At 42.1% G+C, this 15,441-nt stretch overlaps 1 protein-coding gene and 1 pseudogene across 2 annotated transcripts; both read left to right on the top strand.

The window, feature by feature from the left end:
- Positions 1-2,050: 2,050 nt before the first annotated feature.
- LOC125706889 (ribonuclease P protein subunit p25-like protein) lies at positions 2,051-4,830 on the top strand (annotated as a pseudogene).
- Positions 4,831-8,520: 3,690 nt separating this feature from the next.
- Positions 8,521-14,119, top strand: LOC125706509 (cytochrome c oxidase subunit 5A, mitochondrial-like). Of its 2 annotated transcripts, none has more exons than XM_048973234.1 (5): positions 8,521-8,691; positions 9,868-9,984; positions 10,914-11,035; positions 11,990-12,112; positions 13,987-14,119. In XM_048973234.1, exons 1-4 carry the CDS (start codon positions 8,619-8,621, stop codon positions 12,101-12,103), a joined length of 426 nt encoding a protein of 141 aa, XP_048829191.1. In that variant the 5' UTR covers positions 8,521-8,618; the 3' UTR covers positions 12,104-12,112; positions 13,987-14,119. The 2 variants fall into 2 exon arrangements, with proteins under 2 accessions (XP_048829191.1, XP_048829190.1); XM_048973233.1 differs by having other exon boundaries at positions 8,604-8,691; positions 11,990-12,116.
- Positions 14,120-15,441: the final 1,322 nt, after the last annotated feature.

Genomic DNA, 15,441 nt, shown 5'->3' with positions numbered 1-15,441 from the left:
GGGATGCTCAATGATGGCCATATCTTTCTGCAATGCTCTCACACTGTTGTTTTCTTGATTCCGCCCTTAGGCAGCGCTCCAGCATGTTCTGACAGATTGGGTTAATTGCACCCAAACAGCAGAATAATCACTTTGTGCCCCCCCCCCCCCCACTCGCTCACTGGCTCTCTCTTCTCCTCATGGGGTGAGACATGCTACATTAACAGCCATGTCTCCTGCGGTGAGGAGGACGGGTTCTGGAAGATGGGGGCAGTCACAGAGGCTTCCCCCGTCCCTCACATCACTGCAAACCCAAGCGAAAGAGTGGAAAAGGGGCAGGCAGGAGGGGAGGAAAAGCGGGAGAAAGGAGGTGGGATGTGGGAGAGGAGAGAAGAGGGAGAGAGATAGAGCAAAGGAGAAATGCTCGTATCAGCCACTATACCCGCTGATTCCAACCTTCAGCTCAGTGAGCAAATTAATGGTAAAACCCCAGCAGCACAGAGCACCTTTAAAATAGATGGGGATTCTCCTGCACTAATCCTCTTACCTGGTAAGTTACCCTGGTAACCCAGTGGATATTTTCATCTAGTGTTATAGAGATTCCCAAGACACAAGGATTGAACCTGCAGTTTTATATGAAATACACCCAAATCCCAACCTTGGGGCACTAACACAACACATTTTCATTTACATAATATTTTCTATATTTTGTTCAGATGCTTTTATCTAAAGTAATGTACAAGTCAAGTAACACATTACAAAGTTGCTGCTGTGAAGGAGTCGACCAGGCACATGTGCAGCTAGGCTGAGCTTCCAGCGAATGCCCGAGTACAGGAGTAAGTAGTACTGGAGTGAGAGTGACAATAAGGGGAGGTGCCATTGTGATCGGCACCCCTACACTGGTTTTACATCAATACATCTCCAACACGCCGATTCTCCATAAAAACACAGACAGTGGACTAACAGCAGGTTTACAGAGGACATTTGAGTCTCCTTAGACTCCAACAGTCAGTGCAGCTCTCTTCAGTGATTCAACCAGATGCCAGTCACTGATGAACAGAGATGCCCCCGTCCTCTGTGAGCTGGGGGTGGGGGGGGGGGGGGGGGGGCGCAGTGGGCACCAGGGCTGTACATTTATGACCTCACAGCCGTTCATTCACGGGGAGTCTTCAACCTGCCCCGTACCCATGGAAACCAAATACCTGTGTGGCAACGGAAAGCGACTTCAGGAGGTATAGAAATGCTGACGCGATTTCTGAGGGACAAATAAAACAGACCTTATACAAAGTGCACCCCACAGGAAGGTGCAGGCAAAAGTAAAGCTGACTTGTGAGGTAAAAGCACATTCATTTCTTATTTCCGCAGTTTGCCATTTTGACAGCATTACGCAGGCAGGTGTAAAATCACCAATAATCCCAAAATTATAAAGTGATCATAAAATGCCAATGGGCACCATAAGTTCAACTGATTTTTTTCTTAATCAGGTACATAACAATTTAGTGGAGCTTTTATAACATACATTAAAAACACTATATAAAAATATAGACACTAAATACTTCACTTTGTACAGACTTCATACGCATCTTTAATAAATTAATCTAAAAGTGTTTCACAATTCTGTGTTTATATTTGAATAAAGTACCTCAGAAAAAAAAATACTTACAAACAGGTATCAAACTATTTGTTGCTCAGGTTATTATTTCTTTTTTAAAACGTTCCATGCGTTAAATGTAAATGTTGCACTGTCTACACACAAAACCGGAAAGGGGCATTATGCTTCTTGCTTGTGGCTAACCAGCCAATTGATGTCAACGTAAAAAGATCCTACAAGCCTGCTTAATGTGAAAATGAAAAGTGCAGTTCTTATTTGGAGTATTTCGCAACACCACATAGTGATCTCCTGATAACGTTACCAATAGTCACGTCAGATCTGGTGTCCTACATTTCTGGAGAGCAAGGCTCACCGCAGCATCTCACATGAAACGCTGTCCCTTTAAGAGGGCTGCCCCCCCCCCCCCACTCTCCCTCTGCCTCTCTCTCTCCCTCAATCACATAGGCCCTCCAACAAGCATTTGTGAAGCAGCAGCTGTCCCTCACACGTTTGGTAGTTGTGTGTTGAGAATCAGCAGACTTTGCTGCCCATCGCCGAAGCAGGCGTTGGGGAAACCTTTAGCCCCCCCAGCGGCATGTGAAACTTATTGGGAGACCACCCCCCTGAGCTTCCTACTCGCAGGATTTTACACTGGTGAAACTGGACCATCCTGAGCCAGACGAGGGGAGCTGAAGAGTTTATTTGTGCTTCTTCCTGTTCTGCTCATGAGTGAGGAAACTAAAAACTTGATGAGGACTGGAAGAAGACACCGAACCGGGAAGGTCTGTAAAAGAAGTGTTTGCCTCTTCAAAAGGAGGGAAAAGGAAGAAAACTTTTCACTGAGTGAATTCTTCCTTCCGCTGCGCTCTTTCTTCGACGCGTTAGCACAATACTGAAATACCGTCAGTGAGAGTGCCAACTGTCCGCGAACGTAAGGTCCGCCTGACGTCTTAAAGCTCAAGCCTCCACCTGCTCTTGGTGTTCCCTCGACTCAGCAATTTCCCGGTGAACCATCAGTGTGGCTGGACAGGACTCTTTGATCAATGGCCACATTGAGAAAGCTTCAGTGATGACTTGCTTCTGTGGACGTGCTGCTGTATGGGTACCATGCAAGTGTCATCGGGGAAAGAGTTCCTTGCCGAATCACGGTTCGTGGAACAGCCAGGACGCAAGGGATTGTGAACTGCATTGAGCATTTAAGTTGTCTCAGGTAGTAGGCTGCAGGCTGCTGGAGGGTAGCACTGAGAGGGAGCTTATTGAAGAGAACCCAAATGAGACAAGGGGAGCTTCCATGGAGGTCAGCCTGGTCCCCGATTTGTACCACCCCATGCCGGTGCAGATTTTCACTAGCCAGCCTTCTGTTGCAGGCAAAGTTCCTAGCCTAGATGTACCCCCTGCTGCCTTGCCTTCTGGGGAACTTGCACCCAGCCCCCTGAAGCAAGGGCAGGGAGGCATCCGGAGGGTGTGCCGAACTGAGGAAGCTACCCCCAGCCCCTTCCCAGACCTGCCGGCAGGGGTGCTGGAAATGAGGGTCAAAGAAGGAAGCAAGATTCACAACCTGATGGGTTTCGCTTTGGCGCGAGTGCAGGGGGAGAAGGGGACCGGGGGGTGGCGTCAGGCAGCTGGTGTTCGTGGGCTCTGGACGTGCTGTCACCAAGACCATCACCTGCGCAGAGATCCTGAAACGCCGGGTAGAAGGACTGCACCAGCTAACCAAAGTGCAGCACAAGATGGTCCATGAGGTGTGGGAGGGCAGCCAAGATGGGGCAGCCAAGGCGGGGGTGACGGTGCACAGGACGGTGCCTGCCATCAGCATTCTCCTCTCCAAAGACCCGCTGGACCCTCAGGAGCCTGGATACCAGCCGCCCCTTGCACCCGGAGCTGGCTGGGTGCCACCATCCAAGAGGGAGGACGAGAACAGAGACATCACACAACCGGCGAGCAAACGGCTACCTGATGCTCTCCCACACCAACAAAGCTCCAAGAAACCACATCTATAAGCAGGACTTCAATTAACTGATACCCTATTCGGGCCAGCTGCACACCTAGGAGAGAATCGGCACTGACGGCTCTGTCGTATCCACTTTGCATGGCACGGTGCTCGATAAATATGTAACAGGGAGACATGCAAACACGCGCAAATTGATTACAATTGAACAGCCAGAGTCCATCTGAATGAGAACTGATTGCCAGACTCTGAAATTTTCATCTCATTTAAACACCTAGCGGCTCCCCCCACGTTATCTATTAGGATTTATGCCATACAGGTGCTGCCTGTGGTTACTATTGCTACTGCTCTCATTGCATTTTAAGCTGCCTGCTGTCCGGAGATTTTGCATTTAAAAATAAAAAACACATATGAAATGCTATTGCATCACGACAGGATTCTATTTCGTTCACCTAATCTATTCATTTTAACATTTATTTGCACCCATCCGTCTCCTAATCGCATATGTTGATCAGGTTTTTTGGACACATTTTAGAAAATGAATTAGGTACAAGGTGTTCTCAGAAGACTGTATGACAAAAATTTATCATGATATTCTAGCGTGTTCAGAAAAAACATGACAAACAAAAACGCTTTGATTTCATCTGTCAGCCCTCAAAAAACATGAAGGCTTAGAATAATTTCTCTATTAAGTATCTATGTGGAGCTTTTCATTTTGTTTTTTGTTTTGGTGACTTGCATGCCGTTTAACGAATTATCAATGAGACAAGGATGACTGTGCTAAAGCTAACGTGAAAAGACTTGTTCTTCAGAAAGATGCTAAATGTAACAGAAAGTGCTCTGATTTGCCTGGGATTCTGAAAGAGAACTCAGTATAAATATGAGCATTTGAACGCATATTTGCAACAGAATGCGATAAAACTGTCAAGTCAGTTAAAAATGCACGCTTTACAGAGCTCTGTGAGAGCAGAATGATGCCGATTCAACGCCCTGCATTACTGAGTGGCCAGTCGTGCAAATCACCCTGCTTGCAGCCAACATTTCAACGTGCCCTCAGACCGCTCTCAGGCTGAAAGCAGGAAGGCATCGGACAGTGCTATCGATCAGGACGCAGGCCAGAGGCACAGTCTGCAACTACGGGGACAGATTTCATAAAGTACACCTCAAGCATCTATCTTAAAGCATGCATTACAATCCTAGGAGAGCATGAATCGACCAACCCCAGAGTGTGTGAAGTGGATTTTTCTACATGCTTTGTAAATCTGTAAATAGGCATGAAGTCAATGCATTACCTGCCTTTTTCAATAAATTTTTTTCTGCATGGTATATTTTTGGTATAATTTTATATCCTAATGTTGTCTCTTTGGAATAACTTTTTTTTTTTTAATTTTTAATTAATTTCTTTCTGTGCCTCAAGCATTTCTTCCACTATCAGTTTCCTTGCCATGACCAGCAGGCTCTGTTCATTGATGGATGCGGTAGGGATGTGACGAGATTTCTTCTTCTGTGCCTCCAAATTACTGTGGTATGGTGAGCCTGTCTGTGCCAGTATAATTAACAAGCGATAATCATAATTTTTTTTTTTTTCGTGCACCATTTAAAAAGCGTCTGCGGGCCTTTCGGCAGTTTTTCAGTCCATTGCAGACCCAGTAATTAACTTTTTTCCCTGAGGTCTCAAACAACATCAAACGACCCAGAACAGAGGGAGATGGCGTGAACAACAGAGCCTCGTTTCTCTGAGTCACAGGGAAAAAAAAAGCTGCCCTATTGTTAACATACTCGCTTGATGGCACTGATCCCAGGCCTCACCCTCATTGCTTTTGAACTGGTGTAAAATACAGCCATACCACTAACGTTCAGCACAGCAGATTGGTTTATCTGAGAGAGGACAGTGAACAAACCGTGAAAGAAGCAGAATAAATCTCATTTGACTGCTGCAAGTAGTGGTTGTGGCTGAATAAGAGTGATACAGTAGGACGTGTGGATGAGGTATGTACCTAAAGACGTCACGTTTAAATGCTCTTATTCACACAGACAGGAGAACTTTCACGATTTCACGCATCATGCTGTTAAGTAGGACCATCAAAAATGAATTAAGTGTTTGCTCAACGGGCTAACGGCGTCTAGGACTCCCCGATGCCATTGTGGAAATATACCGCAGGCAAATCCGGTAAGTGATGATGACGGGGAGAGAGCTTGAAGTTTCCTCTGAGCACAGTTATGCCAGCAACGTAACTCATATTCCCCGGTTTTTTGCCTTGCTATCCACCTAGCATATCTCACTGTCAAGTGCAAGATGCGTCATGTCGCCAAGCTTGATTGCATGTCCTGTCTGAGATCCCTCAAGACTGCCAGCCGGCGAAATTGTTCAGCTGACAAATGTTACCGTCCTGTTCTCATCAGGAGTACGAGCTGTCACTTTAGTGAATGGGGCATTGCTTAAATGATAGGTGATGATAGTCGGACTTTTTTTGGTCTGTAGTTGTATTGCACATATTGCTTTGTTAATACCAGTTTGACTTTTTGGAGTTTTTGTTACCAAGGTCATGTGAAGTGAGAATGCTTCTCTTCCTATGACGAATGCACGGCATATGTTTAACAACAAGCAAATAAAACTTTAGCATGATTTGTGCTTCCATTGCACATAGATTATCAGTAAATGTTAAATGACCTGATAGGATGATCAATATGTTATTAGAGCTGCTCAGAAAGCCTTATACATAGCTCACAATTTTACAAATAATGGTGAATATTTCAGGGGTGGCATGGTGGTGCAGTGGTTAGCACTGGGACCCAGGTTCGAGTCCCCGCCTGGGTCACATGTGTGTGGAGTTTGCATGTTCTCCCCATGTCGTTGTGGGGTTTCCTCCGGGTACTCCGGTTTCCCCCCACAGTCCAAAAACATGCTGAGGCTAATAGGACTTGTTAAATTGCCCATAGGTGTGCATGTGTGAGTGACTGGTGTGTGAGTGTGCCCTGTGATGGGCTGCCCCCCCATCCTGGGTTGTTCTGTCTCGTGCCCATTGCTTCCGGGATAGGCTCCGGACCCCCCCCCCACCCGCGTAGGATAAGCGGTTTGGAAAATGGATGGATAGATGGTGAATATTTCCTTTAAACTAATTTATATGAACTACTTTTGCAGAATGGTAGATCTAGCAAAGTCTCCCTGCTACATGAACAAACAATAATTTAGAAACCACCTTGCATCACTTGTCAATATAAAAGTGGTAAGATGTGACCTCAACCACCAGCTGAAGAAAACGGATACAGTTTAATTAGATTTAGATGTGCATCGATGTGCATCTATTTCATCACCAGTGAAATTTAAAGTCGTGCTGGCGCTGCCTGTATTTTTACTGTCATGACTCCATATTATCGGCATATTTCAGCATTGCACTTAGGTTTAGCACTACCATGCCATTCCTACAACTTTCCTTACAATGAAAGGAGACAAAAAAATGCAACTCATAGGATGGCAATTGTCAAATTAATCTGTTTTTCTCTCGCTTTCTCTTTTCATTTTAATATGAAGTGCAGAGGTTGAATGGGCTGGGTAAAAGGAATTCCATTCTGAACATTACACTTATTCTCTGCTATTCTTCCCCGTCCTGCTGATGAAAGCAGAGTTTCTTAGATGGTTTGGGAGTTTGCTATCTCATGTCCACCAGATGGTTCCCTATTTTCTTATCTAGAAAATTGTCATTTCTTATTTTTCCTTGGTCCTTATCTGCAAGCCTGCTAAATTAAGTATTTTTTTTTCTCCAATATTTTCTGTAGGTGTTACCCATGCGACCTGTAATTTTTCACACTTTGTGTTTGTTTGAGCCAGGGCAGCCTCATGGTCCATACTCTCAGAAAGAGAGCGATAACAATTGATTATGTAATTAAATTGAATGAAATAAAATGAAACTGGCTTAGACTGCTGAGATAAACCAATGCAAATAAATGAGAAAACTCTTAGACAAAACTGAAGAAAACATTTTTAAAGAAACACAGCTCCACCTTCTCTCTGGGAAAATATACTAATAGGAATGAAATACAGAGAAATATTAAAGTAATGTGTATTGAGGAATACTGGCATACACAGAAGTATTAGATAAAACAACTGGTTAGCAGTGCAATTCTTACTAGTAAACAGGTTATGTTGGCGTGTTTTTTACTAAGTCATACATTTATATGTATTCATGTGTATAAGGGGAACATTCTGAAAATGTCTGGCTGTGAAATAGACAAAATTATATTGGCTGTCACTCATTTTTCCATTGATTCCAAAAATTTCCAAAAAAACACGCTCCAAAAATACATCCATACTAAGGCCATATTACAACACTGTCCAGAGAGATTAATTTCATTAATCATGAATTGTATGTTACTCAATGCAGTCTCAAGGTACCGAAACCAACGCCATCAAGATTGGTCGGTGCTACCATCTGGTGGATATGAATGGAAGTTCAAATGAAAGTATTATTGAGTAATTTAAAAGCGGGTGCAATAAGGATTCAAGGATGTAATGCTTGTTACACAGCAAAAGAATAATTATATGGTTTAACACTGAGTAGGGGGATTAACGGTCCAATATAAAGAAATATTGCAACCATTAATTATTTATAATTCTTTGACTATATTAGATGCAATGGGCAAATAGTTGATTAACACGTGTAACATACGTTGGTTTAAAACAGCTAAAATTGCATCGTCTTCACTTAAAAACGATGTTCGAAGTAAAGACATGTAATCGTGAAAATTTAATTTATGCAGTAAAGTCTTCAGAAGCCATGATCTTTATTGGTGTAAAAAGTTTCGCTCTTTTCCCACAGACAACCGCAAGGGGTGACGTCATTCCTGCCGCTGAGCGCATTTATAACGAGGATGTAGGTGCAAAAAAAAGAGCGGGGCTTTCGATGCGTTCGGAAATAGCGCCTGCGCAGGGAGCACCGTATGCGTATAGCTGCGCATGCGTGCGCTGTAAGCAAACCAACTTCCGCAGAACGCCTACGTTAATGGAGCTACGCATGCGTACTGTCTTCGTCGTTCCGGTGCCCTTCTCTGACTACCACGCTCGAGTTTCAGTTTCTCTGTCTCTTTTTTACATAGAGCATCATGTTTAGATCAGCTGTGTTACGATCTGTCTCTGGAATCCGGGGTTTGGTGCGATTACAGCCTTCGTACGCTGGTAAGTTTAAAACAGGATTTGATATGCAGATGTTTTTGTAGTAATATTACCGGCTGCCCGCCGGGGTTGCCTATTGAAGGACGGCTGTCTCTCCGCTAGGGGAATGTAGGGCCGGTGTAAGTCGTTTTCAAATCAGCTCTGCACATTACAACCTATTCGATTTTGTGAATGGAGAGTGATTTGTGCAGTTATATTTAGTGAATATAACGTTCAGTCCTCTTCAAATAGTATACCGGTGCATAACGTCTCTAACTGTCCTAGTTATGGTGAATATGGCTGACTGAAGCATGCTCTTATCACTCAATGTCACCACATTAATGAAGAAATCATTTTATATGTTATTTGTTCGGAAGCTGGTCTGTTTTGAATGAGATTAGCGGTAAACTGTATTGTTTTTTCAATTTCTCACTGAATAAAATACGAGTTGTGCGGCGGCTAGGTGACAATCTGTTTAATAAGGTGCCCAAACAAATAACTGCAGAAAATACACGAATATCTTCGGTACGGACTATTAAATCGGGATTATGTTGCACCTATGTATAATTTTTACACGATAAATGTTCTGCCTTTTATGAATTTTTTGAAAGAAATTATTGTGTCCTTGTAATGACCCACTGCTAGAGTGAGGCTTTGTGGCCTACTGTTTCCTTATATGCAGAATTCATTGAGCATTCTGATTTGTATAATTCTTGGAAGTTTCTTTAATAAAACTTTGCCGAACTGTTAAGTTTTGGGCCCGAATAGATTATTGATATTTTTGAAAAATAGTTTGAGATCACGCGGCAGGTGAATTTGCAGTTATTTTCCCGATCTGTGCATCTGGACAAAAAGTTATGTTAACATATGAGAGGTTCATGTTAATTCAACAAACTATAAGGTATTCATTGCTTTTTTAGTGCAAGGTATGCGCGTCAGTTCCCCTAAACGGTAAACATGTTTATGCCAACGTGTTGCCTTGTGCTAGTGGGAACTAGTATGATATTAACGTTTCCTCTTGGTTGCTTAAGCATACTACTCGCAGACATGAACAGATTTGGTCATTCACTGACGATCTTGTATGAAAGTGGACTTTGGATAGAAATATTTGATTTCCAACAGGCACGTGCTGTATTGTCTGGGTCATACCAGAATAGTCCTGGTTTAGTTTATGTGCATCGTTTTGTTTGAATCCACCAGCTCCCCTGCAAGCCCGCTGTTACTCCCATGGTGCGCAGGAGACCGACGAAGAGTTTGATGCCCGCTGGGTGACCTACTTCAACAAACCTGACATCGATGCCTGGGAGCTGAGGAAAGGTGAGGACCACATTAATGGGCAGTCTGGCTATCATTGGCACAAAATTGAGCATATATCTGTGTTTTTATTGACATCTTTTGCACACATTACACATTCTGCTATAACCCTCCCCCAAGTTTACCTTCTCATTTTACTGTATTGGGATTTTAAGTGTAGTAAAGATATTTGCATAGATGGTCTTCATACTAGTCAAATTACCCTGTAGATCTATAGAAATCAACTTTTGCTTTAACTAATAAAATGCATAAACCCAAATCATTACTTAACTCTGGTGTTAATTGAAACTGTAAGTTGTATCAAGCAAAAGTTCTGATCCTGCCATGGAACACAATGGGCAGCAAAGACCGTAGGGCATAAAAACCCCCAGATGTAGTTGAAAGATCACAACTACCCACCCCCACCAACTGCTCAGACGCGTGAGGGGAACCCAGCCATCTAATCAGCCTGAACATGGTGTGAACATGAGTCTTAAGTCTTTGGCACATCCATAGAGTCTGGAGAAAAGTCAAATAGACCATTAGTCTCTGCCCAGTTAGTTTTTTTTTTTTCTTCCATAGTTCTAAACCATATGGCAGCCATTCAGACCCAAATTGTAGCATCATAATGCCTTTTGAATTCTTTCGCCAGTCCTCAGCAAATTTTTATGAGCAAATGTGCATTAACATGTTTTATCTATAGCAGGCACTATACTATGTAAAAATATGAATCTCTGCAACTCTTTGACTGATCCAGTTGAAATTTTGGAAGAACTATTCTGTCTTTAGTACTGACATGATGATGTCACAGATGTCCCTACCATCAGCCAATTAGCTTTTTGCAATCTTATTACATGTCTAACTATGGCCCATTAGGACAAAAGTTGAGTGGTAGGATTATATATGGGCAGTGTGCTGGTGTGTAGCTGTTTGTATCTTATTCTCCTGCCCAGGCATGAACACTCTCGTCGGTTATGATCTTGTTCCTGAGCCAAAGATTCTCGATGCGGCTCTCAGAGCTTGCAGAAGGTTAGATGACCTGGCCAGCGCTGTCCGCATTCTTGAAGCAGTTAAGGTAAGGTGCCTTTTTGAATATACCTGTCATGTTGTGCTGTAATATTTACATGGTACTTGTACAACTCAGTGCATTCTATTACAAAGAAGATTATATAGTGAATTCTCTGCAATGGTTTAACATTATGCTCTTATTGAGTTAATTCCCAGAAATCATTTTGGTATTGTGAAGTTTTCAATTTTAAGTTGATTTGCAGGTTACTTGGAGGAAGTGTGACCTGTTGGCAAAGGGTCTTTTTTTTTTAATTAAAAAAAAGATTGCTTTAACATTAACGTTCTCTCTAATGGGAAAATCCTGGGATCACTCCCATTAGAGCTGGTTGTCTTAAGTTTACAGCCATTAACTTGATCCTTTGTGTAGTTGGTGTTGAGGTTAATTCATTTGTCAGACGCTTGTTTCTAAAGTGGCTTATAAGTGACACAGATGGCACATTTGAAATCGCACGTCTTTTTTAGCTTTATGTAAAACTGCTAAAGTAAGACAAATGCATCTTTAGAGTAGGTTTATCTCAGCCTTAGATATTTCTTGGTTTGTGTGATGTCGCCTGTTGCGTACTGATGTCAAATCTCTTATAATTTGTGCTCCTCGGGGATTTGGATTCTGATATTCCTTTTCATAACATGCATTAAACCAAGTAGGTAAACTAAAATGGTTTCTGGGGGAATTTGTTTATCTTTCGAGGCATGTTTCATTCTACTCCCCTTGTATTGGAGTGTGCTGCTATTGCTCTGAGTGTTTGAATGCTGGTATCATTAGAAGTGCAGGTTCTGAGACCTAGTACAGGATGGTACTGAGCTCTGCCTCAGATATTGCTGCCTTTTCATGAGCTCATGATTCATGTGCGTTTTACTCAGTGAGGGTGTGGTTAGGGTTTGGGTTTGTTCTTTGAGAGACGTAAGGAATGAGAGAGGAGATTGAGAATTTTCTAAGCTTGTTTCTGATCCTCTCCTGCAGGAAAAAGCTGGCCCTCACAAAGAGATCTACCCCTATGTGATTCAGGAGCTGAAGCCAACACTGGATGAGCTGGGCATCCCAACGCCAGAGGAACTTGGCATTGACAAGGCATAGTATCAGCGTGTAGGTACAGTCAATGGCAACTTTGGTTTGAACATTGGGCAGGTTGAGATCTTCACCTATTTAGGGAGTGACATAATTATTGGGGGGTTGTATTAGCCAGTTTTCATTATTGAGGGAGCTAAAAAAAAAACTACCCCCTGTAATTTATGTCCATGGGTACAGTAGTCTTGTCACAATGCCAAAATTATTACTTCAATACCACTAAGTATCTCAATACCAATACAGCAACGATAACACAGAAAAAGTAAAGTGGTACCTCAGAACTCGAACCCTAAAAAGTTTGAGTTCTGATCGAATTTTCCCCATAAGAAATAATGAAAAACCGATTAATTGGTTCCCGGTCACAAAAAATGACACCTAAATATTTTTTTGTTAGCATTTATGCACAAATTGAACAGGGAAAAACAAGAAGAGCATATACTAAACACATCTAAGCACATTTATCAAGATGGTAATGTGTGAAGTAAGAATATAAATGTATCCAAACAATGTGTAAAGTTTAAAAAAAAAAAAAAAACAGACGATGCTATCACAGCGAATGTGAGGCTGAGACTGAAGCGTTACCCTTTGATCCCTCTGAGAGACGTGCTGTGTGACTCATTTCCCCGCGCGTTCAAGTTCTTAGGTTGGCGTTCACGGTTCGACTTTTCAGATCAATTCAGATCAAGTTCTACGTAATTTTTTTTCCAAACTGGTTGGTTCGACTTTTAAGAAATTTGACTTATAATGAGTTCGAGTACTGAGGTACCACTGTATTGTTTTATGTTAAGTTGTGCTCTGTCACATCACTGATTTCACATCACTGCGCTGAAGAAAAGAAAAATAAACACGCAAGACTGTAAACTGTGTTTCGGCCGTTATGAAAATCATCAATATTACTCTCCACTTCAAATATTAATAGTGAACGGATAATATGGACTAAGCACCCAAAAAGGTTGCAGCAGTTTCTTCTGCTTTGTTCTGCTCAATAAACAATAACTTCCCGTGCAGTGCATTGTGCTTGATTATCGCTGCTTAAAACAGCGTAGGCTAATAACCTGTAGGTACAGGTGCTAGTTGGGATGATGTCCGCATAGCCTGTTTCTCTGCTATAGTATGAGCTGTTTCTTTATTATAATAAGATTACTTGCGTAAATCACTGACTTAAAGCTAGGAAGATAATGTTTAACTAGCTGACTTTTTAATAGCATTCTGCAAAAAAAGTGAGGCTAAGAGCACATCATTTAAATGTGCTAGTTTGCTGGAACAATGTGCAACATTACACAGCAATTCTGATCATAAATTTTCTGCGTTGGTTCACATTTGAAGGTTAGCAAATCGTGACATTTGCTGGAATAGAGGCTTGTCAACTAACAAACTCTGAAATATGCACTATATTTAAACAGTTGGATTCGCTTGAGAATATAGCGTTACCGATGTCTGTAATAGTGTTTTTGGTACAAGTAGTAAAAATGTAATGCCGAACAGCTTTTGAAAATGTTATACCGCAGTACCTTTTCAGTACTAGTATCCTGTGCAACACTAAGGCACAATACCACACAGCCGCTGGCTTGCAGCTGAAAGTCTTTAATGTCAAATGTGTATCAAGTCCTCAGGAATTGTGTGTTGTACCATGGTGGCTATAAATGTTTTAAATATTAAGGAACATTCAAGTGTTTCGGTAATAAGCGATGCTTCTCTGATTTATGATAAGCCTGTAGTGCTTGAATTGCAAGTTCTAATCCTGTCTCTATTTGCATTAATTTTAGTATATTTGCATAGTGAGTACTGCTGATGTTTGTTTACTGGTAATTCAGTATGCTAATTTATTTGTGAACATTCCGTGAAGGTTTGGTGATGCGTCTTGTAATTCTTTGCTCTCAATGTCCCATCAGATCTTCAGAAGAACCGCTGGTCCCACTGCACTTCAAGCCTCAGCCAAGCTTCCTGATCTTCCTGTGACGTGAAATCTGTCCAAATGTGTATAAATAATTATGGAGCCCCAATAAAGGACGGTTTATCTTTAAAGGATATTTGTGTTTGTAGTTTCTCTGGAGTCACATTTGTATGAGGCTTCATGCATACAGGTAGTGGAGGTCCCTGTTTTTAAGGGTTATGTCTGCATACTTGGCATAAAAGTCCTTTACAGAAGGTGTTGCCCTCTGGCACTGAAGCTTTTTCTGTCCGCTCTTTGTAACTTTAATGGCCAGGATATGAAGGACTAGCTGTTCTTGGAATGGTGTCTGCTGTGGTGGAGTAGAGCTGCATTTTCACGCTTTTACCCTCATCCAGTCAGGATCTCCAGCACATGCTTGAGCACTTTAATGAGCGTGAAGCAACGGAGATGAGACTTGGCAGCTCCAAATGAAGGAGTTTAAGTACCTCAGTATCTTGCTCACAAGTAATGGTAAGAGGCAACATGAGATTGACAGGTGGTTTAGTTCCATTTCTGCAGTTAAAGGGCACAGCAACTTCATGGTGGTGAGGTCATTGGACAAGGCTAGTAGAATTTATGTATGGGAGGTAGACGGACTTCTCCAAAGGCTTCTGTATGTTTACTATTAATGGTGAGACAAGGTGGTTGGAGATCTGCAGGCATCTCTGGAGCAGATCCAGAATGTGCTGGAAGGATTATATCTCCCAGTTGAGTTGGGAACATCTGGGGATCCCCTATATGTGCTGGTGTATGTGGCCGTAAGAGAGGTTTGGTCTGTGATTGATGTGCATCTCCTGTGTGCTCGAAACTCTGAGTTTGGCTTGATGTTCAAATTTTCCACATGTCTCTCTCACTGGCCTTTTTATTTGAGGGTATAAGGGGTGTTGCATACTGGTGTCTGGTTGGGGTTTGTTTACGAGCTGCAGAATTCTCAGTGCATAAAATCTATAGATCACTGTGTTTGTGAGTGTTTCTGGTATAATTTCCTAATTGCCAGTAATTCTGAACACGCTGTCGTCAAGCTTTGTTTTACTCTAGGTTGCTCGCTTGTTTGTAATCTCTGAAACGTTACATCAGACCCTTTATCTCTTATCAAAGGGACAGCTTGTGTCTCTGCTTACCAACCAAACCGAAAGGATAGTTGATAACATTTACTGTTTATCTGATTTAAAGTGCTTTGTGTATATAATTGGTGCAACTATGTTGCAGGACCACTATCATTTATTTTCCATGAAAATGTCATCTCAAATTAAATCATTTAAATATGGGGGCAAAGAGTAGCTCAGTCAATAAATGATCCATGTCAAGAACATTGTTGGCTTGAATCCTGTAGCTGGTACAAATATCGTATCACTGTTGAGCCCTTGAGTAATTCTCCCATACCCTGCATTCTGACTCTCAAAAACTGTCTCTC

Source organism: Brienomyrus brachyistius, chromosome 13 (genome assembly GCF_023856365.1).
Source record: "Brienomyrus brachyistius isolate T26 chromosome 13, BBRACH_0.4, whole genome shotgun sequence".
In the NCBI taxonomy this organism is placed as follows: Eukaryota; Metazoa; Chordata; class Actinopteri; order Osteoglossiformes; family Mormyridae; genus Brienomyrus; species Brienomyrus brachyistius.
The sequence above is the reverse complement of the archived record's forward strand: the minus strand, read 5'-3'. Positions and strand labels throughout refer to the sequence as shown.